Below are 12,108 nucleotides of genomic sequence, written 5' to 3'. Positions count from 1 at the left end.
AGGAGTAGCCAGATGAGGCTGTTGCAGCAAACTGCCAACAGTGAGTTTTGCAGCACCTTAAAAGACTAATACATTCATTATGGCAGCAGCTTTTGTAGTTGACTTCATCAGATGCATTCAGCATTATCCTGAGGTGCAGGTGTCTATACACATGGTAGTGGGGAGGGAATTGTAAACAGCCAGATCAAAAGGCAATGGAAGTGCATAAAAGTATACAAATGGCTATTTGGCCATTCACAAAAAAAAGATGTTGGTGATGAGAAAACCCTGGCATTGGTAAGCCAATTAACGACACATAGTGTGATTAAAAAACCCTGCCCTGATGATTCAGTCCACAAGTAATAGCACTGAGTCTCTTGATGAATTGAAATTCAGTGGTTTCACATTTCAGTCTCCCCTGGAAGCTCCTTTGTTCTAGAATGACCAGTTAAGGATTAGAGCCAGAGTGCGGCTGTTGGTGTTTGATCATTGTCATTTGAGACTGGAATTCACAAAAGCTTGTGCCATAATAAATTTTTAAGGTGCCACCATACTCTTTTGAATATCTTCACTGGGACTTTAGTGTGACTTTATTTGGATCTGAGTCCCTGAGTACTGAATTTTCCTCTAATCCCCACCTCTGATTTTTCTCTGCTGCTGCTGCTTCAAAGACAGCACCATAATCTTTCCTCTAGAGTAGGCAAATGTGAATATGGATATATAGTACAGTGTTTCCCAACCACTGTTCCGCGGCACACTAGTGTGCCGCGAGATGTTGCCTGGTGTGCCGCGGGAAAAATTAAAAAATTTGAAAGATTTTTTTTTAAAGTCAAATTTTTGATTGGGGCGCCGTCACTAGATGACCCCTGGGGTTCCCTCCCTCCTCCTCCTCCTCCGGGGAGGCCCTTCCTGGCTCTCGGCCAAGGCTTGGCGGCTGCCACTCACTCACTCGCTTGCCCACCCATCCCTCCATCCCTGCACCCGGCCTCTCCCCCTCCGTCCCCGGCGCGGGGGCTGCCGGGATCCGTAGTCCCCTCGCCCTTGGGCTCCGCGCCCGCGCGGGGTGCGCAAACTACGTTTCCCAGCGTGGCCTGGCGGGCCGGGCGTTTTGTTTGAAGCGCTCTTCTCCCGGCCATGGAATGAGCGCAGTGGCGGCGGCCGGGCGGGCAGGGGCTCTTCCGCGCAGACCCCGCGCAGCCTGCCTGCGCCCCCGCGGAGATCGGGTGGCAGGATGGAGCCCGGGGATCCCCGCGGAGGCGGAGGCTGCCCCCCAGGTAGGGCTGCGTCGGGGGGGGTTATTTTTGCAATGCTGCATCCGCGCCGGAGGGGATGCATCGGACCGCGGGGAGACCCCTTGGCGGGCGTGCAAGGCAATGCATGCGTGCAGGCGTTGCATGGAGTGCAGTGCAATGCAATGGCAACGCGGCGCCCTGCATGCATGCATGCAACTTCCACCGGCGCTCCGGACTTGGCAGGTGAGGGGGGTCCCCAGTGGGCGGCAGAGAGAGCCGGGAGGGTGAAGGGGAGCCGGGGGGGAGCAGCGCTGCTCCCCGAGCCGAGCCCGGGGGGAAACTTCGGCGTCGTTGCGCCGGGTGTTGGAAGCGGAGGCTGGCGGGGGCCCCTCACCTGCAAAACCTGGTCGCCTCTCATATATTTCGTGCATTGCATTCATCGCCCGCTTTCTCCTCCAAGGAGCTCCCGGGGGCGCGCGTGGTTCTCCCCGTGTTATCCTCGCAACAACAGCCCTGCGAGGTGGGTCAGGCGAGTGGCCCAAGGGAGCACCCAGGGATTGTCCTGGCCAGGTGGGGTGATTTGAACCCTGCTCTCTGCCCGGTCTTCGTCCTCATTTAGCCCCCACATGTGCATGACTGTGCATGACTGAGGTTTTCCCCCCTCGTCTTGGCTATGGTGTGAGTCTGTGCTGTTAATTAATGGGGTTCTGCCTTCGGAGAAGATGAGCCAGCCCTCAAGGAGGTGATTATGTAATTTGCTAGCAATTCATGTCCCTCCCGGCGTGACGCTGCGCGCTGACGTCACGGGGCTGTAATGGTGGTGTGCCTCGAGATTTTTTTCAAGAAACAAGTGTGCCTTTGCCCAAAAAAGGTTGGGAAACACTGATATAGTATACTAGCATCCTTTTTTGTAGTGTTTCTCTAGGAACCACTGAGCAGGCTGGATGAGTCTTTAGATAGGGATGGGGATAGGCATCTCAGTCTAGGCAACTGTTACTGTAAGCAGCACATCTGGGAGTAACCAGCAGTCAGATAAGGGGGTGTTTTTTAGCAACAAAACCAGCACGGTCTCGCAATCTAGGGAGCTTGCTGAGCCAGAATTGGGGCTTGATGGGCGTTTTTTTACTCCAAAATAAAGTGGAGAAAAATTTGTTTATTAAAATATATGACTGACACAATGTGGAGTTTGGTCCTTTAGCTGCAGGAAAGTGGGACGGGGCAGCCCTTAGTGTTTGTGTCACCCATTAATTGTTTACTTTGACAGCACATTGGTACCGATTCATGCAAATGTTACTGTCTTGTGAACTGTTCAATCACATCTCTAATGAAACCCGGAGGTGGTCATTCTAAGAAACCTGTCAACCTCTTTGTCTGTTAATTTGCCCAGTTAGCATTTGTATTATTGATCTCTAGTCACTAAAGGTAAAGGGACCCCTGACCATTAGGTCCAGTCGTGGCCGACTCTGGGGTTGTGGCGCTCATCTCGCTTTACTGGCCGAGGGAGCCGGCGTACAGCTTCTGGGTCATGTGGCCAGCATGACTAAGCCGCTTCTGGCAAACCAGAGAAGCACACGGAAACACCGTTTACCTTCCCGCCGCAGCGGTACCTATTTGAAGCCACGAAGAGCCACTGCCAGTCAATGTAGACAATACTGAGTGAGGGGAACCAGTGGTTTGACTCTGGACTCAGTACAGGGCAACTTTCTCAATAATCAACACATGGGTTTGTTTTTTAATGCAGATGCCAATGCCCTAGGCCTGACAGATCCAAGACTCTGCTACATTCTGGATGGGATCCTCTTGATTTATGCTATAATCATCACAGCCTGTTTCGTAAAACTAAAGGTGAGTCCTAAGGCTCTTTAAAATGGGAAGACTCTTGATCTTTAACATACAAGGAATGACCTGTGAAACTTGTATTTTTATTTGTAAACTCCGTGTCTTCAATTTCCTGCCCCAATTCCACCCACTTTTTCCAACACGAGAATAAGGATGAGCACCGATGAGCGGTTGGACACTTGGATTCATTTGAGAAACTGGTTATCCATGGTGTTTGGAAACTTCAGCATTTCAACAGAGCATTCCACTGGGCACCTGGTATGCTGGACAATGCTTTGGATGGTTATACAGTCATGTATAACCTCAGGAAATCAAAGATGCTTTGTGCTAAGGAACTTCTCACCATTCAGCAGTAGGTTTCTTTAAACTTGCTGGGTCCTCCCAAGCCCTTTCTGGGATCAGTAGATGGAACAACGAAGTTGTGCAAGGATGGTAAACCAGTGTCCTTGCTGGACTTCAATTCCCATCACCCCTGACCACTGGCCATGCTGACTGGGCACCTGGGGTGATGACAGTTGAAATCCAGCCACATCTGGAGGACCACAGGTTCCCCATTCCTGAAGGAGGGTATCCTGAGAAGTCACTGGAGATGCCTGGCACTTTGCGGTCTCTTCATTGATTCCTTAGGACCGGGTGGGAAATCTCTGGCCTGCAAGCTAAACTTCACCTGCCAGTCTTCTCCATTTGGCTCAAGAGACTTTTTTTCTCTCTGAAACCATATGCACCTGCCCTACCCCTGATGTCAGGTATGAGGTTGCAGAAAGCAGGACTGAATATCCTGTGTATCTGCTGATGTGCAGAGTTCAGTCCTGTGTGGGTGTGGCTTGGCCAAAATGGCCTTGCGGGCCGAATGGAGAAGTGTGGCTGACCTAATGAGGCAGATGGGCTGGAAGTTCCCCCTGCTGACCTATAAGCAGGAAGCAACAATATGACTGAAAACTTGGTCCCTTTTCTCACTGGCATTAAATACAGAAGAAGAAAGCTTTAAATGAAGAAGTGAAAATATAGGCAGTGGGCAAAATTGGCAAGAAGGGGCCGCGATGCTTGACTCCAGCAGAAAACAGCTGATCTTAACATTGGAAACCTTTCATGAGCTAGCCTGAGGGTAAAGAAATTGGTTTACATTCCCGCTGCCTGATACACATTGTTTATAACTACTGGAGTCAAAACTTCAGCCCATTGCCGAGTCAAGAAGGTGATCATTAGGGAGGGCATGGTAAAGTACCCTAGTGAAAGGGTTTCTCTGTTTTACCACTGAGATTCTGATCGAGGAGTAAGTCAATTGACAACCAGCTGCTTGCTTCCAGCCCCAGATATTGGCCAAGTGAAAAGCAAAAACCATCCCTTCAAACCTAATGAAAGACATTTTAAATGGTGGCAGCTGCTGTTTGTGGTCCTCTAGTGACTCCTTTGCAAGCTGAGTTATCAATGCAAAGACTGAATCTTTTGCCTTTCCCACTCTGTATTCATATTCACACACAGGTAAGAGGTATAGAGACAAGAAGTACAAAGAGAGAGAAGGGAAGATGCAGACCTGTTGCCAACCTTCAATGCAAATTTCCCTCTTGTGTACACTGTAGTGGGGGTGTTTCTGGTTTTATCTATTTCCACGTGTACCCATTTGTTTCATTCCGTCTTCTATGGGATTATGTGGTGCACTTCGTAGGTGATATAGCATAGTTCTGTGTTGGGAATTCCCCATCATTCTGAGGATGGGAGGTGCAGGAATGTGGAGTTTATTCATGTTTTTTGTGAGAGAAGTTAAATGAGTGTAGTTTTTTCTGCCACTTATGCCCCCCGCATAATGTCTATGACAACGGTACCTCATAACAAATGTAAACGAACTGTGAAAAAGACTCTATGAACTGAAAGTGGAGATGCTTTATGTACTTTTTTTATTACACAAGAAAACCTTTAGTAATAACTAATTAAAAACAAAACAACAAAACAAAACACTTTCCCTCTTGAAAATTTGAGATTTCATACCTGCCATTAAAAGGTGCCTAATGAACAATACTTACTTTGGAACCATTTTTCCATTTACCAACAAATGGGTAAATCTCTACCATTGCCACTAGGAGGTTGTTTAGCTGCAAATAAAGTTAGGATAAGATTGCAAGAACACTGCAGAGAAACTTTTCAGTACTCTATTAATATCCTAAAACATGTTTGATCTTCTTAACGGCTTGGTGCTCTGCATATCACAATGTATGCATAGTTCCTGAGAGTTTAGGAAAAGATGACCAAAGATCTAGAAATTCTATGATGAATCTACATTTTTACATGCTTTTTTAATATGCAGTTTTCATACACTTACGTAACTGGCGTTATTCGAGTTTGGGAACAAGAGAATATTGGAATCGCCATGAAATGTGTGGGTTGTAGGTTTATAAAGCACCATTTATAAATCACTAGCAGAAATTATCCTGTTAAAGTCACATTCAGAGATAGAAATGGGCTTTGTGTTTTCCAGATAAGCAAAGGCTCTCCTGAACCTCAAACTTCTCAGAATTCAGAGGACCTATATAATGTAAGTACTAAACTTATGTCTTATTGAAATTGAATGATTTTTATTTCACAAATAAAATAATTATAGTAGGACAGACAATTAAATGAGACCAGATTTCATGGATCTGCCCTCAAGATTCAACTAGGACTCCTCCAGAGTCAGGGCAAATCCTTAACAGATTTTTTAAATTCATTACCCCTTTTGTTCAGAGTCCTCTCAAGTTTCCCCAGCTTACCAAGGGGGAAGAGTTAATGGCAGTGAGATCTTCTGGCAATAGAGTGGGTCTCAGGAGTTAGGTTTAAATCAGAAGTGGAGAATCTTTTCTGTCTGGTGGACCAGATCTTAGTCTGTTCTCCTGGTGGACCAAATCAAACAGGTGGCCTTAGGGATGTCAGATGCTGCTGCACTTTGAAGCCCCAATAGTTGGGACTTCAAAGCACAGTGTGGGTGGCAGCCCCTCCACAATGAGGAGCATGCAGACCCAGTTTTATATCAAATAAAATTACAGCATCCAGTAGATCGCCTCCCAATTATCTAGATTTAAACTATATTCCATTTGAAATATACTCTTGTCTTTCAGTGTGTGGTCTTCTCCATACTAATTAAAATAGTGGTTTTGCTTTGCTGCATCCCCACTTTAAGAATTTGAAAGAAACATACATTCTAAGGAGTTTCTGGATAGGGCAGCACTCTCAAGCGTATTCTTCTATTTTTAATCACTAGATTAAAGTCTAGAGTTAAGGCAACCTTTGGCTTACCTATTTGCTATGAAAGAGATGGCAGTGCTCTGTTCTGATACAGAAATACTCAAGAGTGTCTCCATTGCCCCACCCATACTTTACCTTTTGCATGTTACTTCTGCACATTCCTCCATTATGTCAATAGCCCAAAACTGGAATGTAGCAAGTATTTGATAGGTGCTCACCACAGGCAATCATCTCCCAACCAACCAGGTGTATGCCCATTGCTGAGAGGGGATTGTGCCAGGCAATCAGCTGGCAATCATGTTGGAGGCCCTGTGGGTGAGTGGTTCCTAGGTCCAGGAAACTGGTCCATCAGCTGTTCTGGGCAGCTGTGTAATTGGAGCATTGCCGCTGGAAACTCAGATGTATTCCATGTCCAAGAGTGCTTTTTGCCAGCTTTTTGCCAGCTTTTGCCAGTTGCAACCATTCTTGGACCAGTCTTGGAGTAAGTGACTCACACATTGGTAACCTCTAGGCTTGATTACTGGAACACACCTTACATGGGGCTGCCCTTGAATTTGGTCCAGAAACTGCAGCTATTGTTGGTCTGTGGGGCAACCTGTCAACATATGACACCTCTGTTGAAAGCATTGCATGAGTTTCCAGTTTGCTCCTGGGCCATATTACAGTTCTGGACCAGGATATCTGATAAGCCAGTCACTTAGATCTGTGGATGAAGATTTCTTGACAGTGCCACAGTCTCATGCAGTAAAGCCTGACATGACTTGAACATGTTGGTTTTTTAAAAAAACATTATAGCAGCAGTTCTCTGGAATTCTTTCCCTCCAGAATGCTATTGCCAATATTGTTTGGTTTAAACACTGCCTATTTGTGGAACTTACACTTTTACATGTGGTTTTTGTTTTAAATACACTATGATTTATTTATTTTTTGATATTGTGTAAACCACTTTGGATATTGTGTAAACCTATAAACACTGGAAATATATAAAATGGTTGCTTTTGGTGTTGATTTACACCCATAGAAGGAAATCTGTGTGTTGGATGTTTGCAGGAGACTGCATGGCTGTGTCGGTAGACCATGAGACTCTTAAGAACAGGGTTGTGGGTTCGAGCCCCATGCTGGGCAAAACATTCCCACATTGCAGAGGGTTGGACTAGATGACGCTTGTGGTCCCTTCCAACTCTACAGTTCTATAATTCAATGAAAAAAACTCTTCTCGAATCACCCTTTTTATTTCTGCAGCGTTTTATTCTAGCTGGCTTCACATTTTGAATAGTGTTTAAAAATTCATATTATATTTCATAATAACACAGGTTGTTCCAGCAGAAGCCAGTGCAACAAATTCCTTTAGTGCAGTGGAACTTCTCCCCCTACACCCTACATAAATCTGCTTGGGAGAGTCAAGAGGTGGAGAGGGAGATCATTCTATCAGGAAAGCAGAAATGCTTGTACTGACAAAATGATGCCCTTAGCCTGACATAGTATCCCACCCACAGTCTATTTTTGTACACCACTCAGGTATTCTTTTACTGTAGAGCAATTTCTAAATTCTTAAATCAGTCAATAAGCAAGGGAAGCCTTGTGTAGTTATGGGGAAATGGCTACACATATAGTGGTCCTATTCTGGCCTAAAGTCTAGAGACAGGTGGCTTGTGGGCTTTGGAGGAGAGAGTGCGACCTACATGAGTTCTTCACAGCAGTGTCCTATGTGAAAGCAGGGTTAACCTTGTTTTCCTGTTTAGAATCAAGAGATTCTGGTTGGCTCCTGCTAGAAGAGAGAATGAGCTTGCACGTGCAGCTTACACCATGTTGCTGCCATGAAGACTCTATGTGTGGCCAGCTCGGTTTCCTGTTTAGTATAAGAGCCAGCAGCTCTAATGCTAGAAGGAAGGTGAAGAGAGAGGCCTGTTGTACAAGGGCTGTGCATGGGACTGTGACTATGGCTATTCTCTCCTGCAACGAGAGGCAGCCCTGCAGTAGTAGAGAGGAGGATAATTGGCAGAAAACTTTGGGATGGCCCTTGTGAATGGAAGGGTTTATATGAGAGGTTACTGGGAAGCCTGCATTGGCATCCCATGAAAGGTGGATGGTGGGAGATTCAGGAAGCAAGTACTTCTCAGCATAACACAAGAGTTGAATGATGGGATTTGCAGCCCCAAGATGTACATGGTCACCAATTTATGAGTTTTCAAAGGTGTCTAGACAAATTCCTGGAGATCATCAACAGCTACTAGTTACAATGGCTGTATTACCTCTGGCATTGGGGGCAGTATGTCTCTGAATACCTGGTATGACCCAGGTATGGTCCAGAAGAGTGTTGTGCTCAGCATAGGCCACGGAGAGAAAATAATGCTGGATTAGATGGGCTTTCAGTTTCTTAATTAATCCCTTGACTGCGGAAGGATTGGGGAAAGTGTTAGCAACTTGCGTCTAGGACCAGGATTTTATGGGATGGTTTTAACATAACAGAATGTGATTTATTTAGCTCATGTTTGTTTTTGAGTCTATTTTGAAGACACAGTACTGGTCAGCCCGTTAGGAGCTCGGGACTGCAACTTACCAATGAGCTGTCATTCTTGTAAATGTCCCTATCTATATATTTCATTTCAGAGATTGTCTCATGGAACCAGAGATGAATATGCATCGCTGGGAGCGAAACAGACAGATGCTGACATTGAAGTAGGGGGGAAAGCCCAGGTACCTTCACTCATCTCATCCTGGTCCTTTTATTAAATTCAGGCCACTCTTTTCTGTGCAGAGAAAATGTCAGCCCAGCTCAGGCAGCCACTGGGACATGGCATCCCTGACTTCTTCTAAAACAAGAAAGGATCTGATGGCACTTTGAAGACTAATAGATTTATTATTAAGGATGGAATAATGTTTGTGGATTTCCGTCCACTTCCTTAAGTGCATGAAGTGCTACTCTGAGTTACAGGGGTGGGTGGGTGGGTGCACACGTATGTGGTTTGGTTAAGCCACTAAATTGCAATGTTTCATAGCCTGTGGGCTGAATAGAGACAAAGGATCGTTCACACATTATATATGTCAGGATGTCGGTGCTATCAACAGCTGTTGATAGCCCCCTTCCCACTGCCATGTGTACATATAGCAGCAACTCAGTATAATGCTTCATGCATCGTCAAATGCAGCTAGAAATTTTGTGACTAATCCCAGACTAGCATCTCTGTAAGAATCTCTGCAATGCCTTGCGCATCCCCAAATATTTTTTTGATATTGTCCGCAAGAACTGTTCCAAGAACTGCTTGTTTATTCTTCCCCTTTTCAGCACAGAAGAAAACAAGCTCAGGACAGAGTTTACAGTGTAAGTAAAACCAAGAACTGACCATTTCAGAAAAGCATTTTGGTTTCTTGCCATATTATCTAGAATTTCTCTAAATTGCTTTTCAGTTTTCTAAAATGACCAGCCACCTTCACATAAAACCCACCTAAAGACACCTGAAACAACACTGGGAAGTAAATTGTGCTACCATGTAGGCATCACCCTCATTATCTCGTTTTGCACACAAATGACGATTTGCCAGTGTATTTGTTTGATTGTTTGTGAGCGCATGGGTGCCAAATACCTCTCCCAGAATGTGTTTCAAGACCCAGCTTGTTTTCATGCTGTTAATGAACCCCATAAGCAGTCTGCTTTGGTTTACAAAAACTGATATTCCTGTTGCATTTTAGCCTCACTCTGCTAGAGTCCACTTTTTCTTTCTTTTTAAAGAATGTTTTCTGCACCTGCATGCAAACTTTTTTTATATGTGTGCATGTCTGTTCCTATGCCATTTCAGCAGCACGCTACTTTTGTGATCTGTTTTCCTCTGCTGCAGCAAACAGCTGCCATGAAATAGCTTATTTCCTCTCCTTGTGAGGTGTGTAAATGAACCTCTCTCTGCCTCCTCCCAGCCAGGTTTATCTTCTGTATTCCTACTCCTTGTTTCTATTTAGCTGCTGCTTCCCTCCCTTAGTGTAACTTGAGGGAGAGAAGAAAAACTATTGCTGGAATTGCTGCTTCTCAGGCATTGAGGTGCTACTACGGTATCAGCAATTGGTTCCAAAGTCACAAGCACTGAACTTTAGGAAAGCAAAGCATAAGGCTCCATGTAATCACTTTTCAAATGAACTGTATGCCATTAATGACAGGTAGAATGTGCAATTGAACAGACTGTATGGCAGGCATGGGAAACCATTGGCTCTTCATATCATGTTGGACTCCAAGTCCCATTAGCCCCAGCAAACATGGCCAATGGCCAGGGATGTTGGGAGCAGAAGTTCAGCAACATCTGGAGGGCCAGAGTTTTCCCCAACCTGCTCTGTGGAGTAGTATTCCCCAGCACCCGCCCCAGTTGTGGTAGTGCAAGTTTGTTGTACAGGAGGAAGTACTGTTGACTACAGCAGTCTGCTGTGTGACCTGCCACAAGGCTTCCTGCCCTTTCCTTATGCAACTAGTAGCCCACCAAGGGATGCTCAATTAGTGCAACATTGAAATCCTCCCATGTCTGTAGTATGGGAGTAGCAGGGACCTATTTGACATGGGGGAAAATTACCAAATAAAGAGAGTATAAAGCAAGAGTAAGTGCTGACCTGCAGGGTCTCCCCATCTGGCCTGCAGCATCCCCCCTTCTGCAGGTAGACTTGAAAGGAGTTTTTTACTGTACTCAACAAGTGGTTTCTTTCAAGTCTAACTGCAATGTGAAGGAAGAAACATTGCCTTAGTCTGGACCACCAATCACATCTCCTCTCCCATGAATGAACACAGGGAAAGTATTGTTTTGTTATATCTATATAGCAAGGATTGGGAACCTGTAGGTGGCTCTCTAGATGATGCTAGACTACAATGTTTATCGTCCCTGACCACTGGACATTGCTTGCTGGGGTTGATGTGAGCTGGAAGAACATCTGGAGGGAGAGTCCATGGTTTCTTATCTCTGACAAAGAGGAGTGGTATGACAGAAAACAGTACTTTAATTTTATTCGTGCTTACACTATTTTCTGATCTTCCATGGCCAGGCTCTACAGCGGGATAAGATGGCTGAAGCATACAGCGAAATTGGAAAGAAAGGAGAGGTAAGTGACACTTCTTGCCAATTTGGCTCTACACATAAGGTGCCAAGGTGGCTTCAGGCACTACTCTGCCTGCTTTTTTCCTACCCTTTATTTAAAGCAGTACTGTCAAGCAAAACAGAAGTTATAGTATCCTCCTCACCCTTTTGATATTGTTTGAATGACACTTCTGTGCTTTATAATTTTTATTTATTACTGATTAAGGGGCAGTTGAGTCAGATTGTGCAGCACCTTCTTAAAAGACCAATCAGAAGCAAGCCTCCCACTTCCCCCAGTTAAATTGAGCCAAGTGTGAGTGTAATTATTTGCATGGGCAAAAAGATTTTGGCAGGGAGATTTTGTATTGATGCTGGGCTTCTTTTTTTCAGAGACGACGTGGCAAAGGCAGTGAAACAGTTTATCAGGTAAGGCACAGCAATAGCAAGCCTATCTCCCTACAAACTTCAGGGTCACAATCCTATGGAAGCAAGCTGCACAAAAGCAGCTCACACAGGAATCTTGTTTGCCTTTGCTTTAATTAGTTTCTGGCATACATGCACCCTGTCAATTTGGATCACCTTTCTACAATGGGAGAACACAGCAAGTGCCTTGTTCCTCACTTTGAGCCACCTAAGAGAATATTTTTGCTTGCCCAGAGGTGTTAATGCAGTCTGTGAAGGAACAAGTACAGAGGCGCGTCTAAGGGCAGTATACATCTTTGCTTCCTCCAACAAACAATGGACCAGTCACATTCTTCTCCTAAGCAGGACTTTTGCCTTGCTATGAGTATCAG

The 12,108-nt window shown here is 45.2% G+C and overlaps 1 protein-coding gene across 1 annotated transcript in view; it reads left to right on the top strand.

Annotated features, from left to right (window-relative positions):
- The window catches only part of CD247 (CD247 molecule), a 44,261-nt gene that overhangs the window by 30,231 nt on the left and 1,922 nt on the right, over nucleotides 1-12,108 (top strand). The window contains exons 2-7 of the mRNA XM_081199724.1: nucleotides 2,953-3,056; nucleotides 5,524-5,580; nucleotides 8,877-8,963; nucleotides 9,553-9,588; nucleotides 11,283-11,339; nucleotides 11,705-11,740. Of these exons, the coding sequence (XP_081055850.1) occupies nucleotides 2,953-3,056; nucleotides 5,524-5,580; nucleotides 8,877-8,963; nucleotides 9,553-9,588; nucleotides 11,283-11,339; nucleotides 11,705-11,740 (377 nt within the window). The remainder of the gene's footprint in view (nucleotides 1-2,952; nucleotides 3,057-5,523; nucleotides 5,581-8,876; nucleotides 8,964-9,552; nucleotides 9,589-11,282; nucleotides 11,340-11,704; nucleotides 11,741-12,108) is intronic.

Source organism: Podarcis bocagei, assembly GCF_964188305.1.
Source record: "Podarcis bocagei genome assembly, chromosome: 6".
NCBI lineage: Eukaryota > Metazoa > Chordata > Lepidosauria > Squamata > Lacertidae > Podarcis > Podarcis bocagei.
The sequence above is the reverse complement of the archived record's forward strand: the minus strand, read 5'-3'. Positions and strand labels throughout refer to the sequence as shown.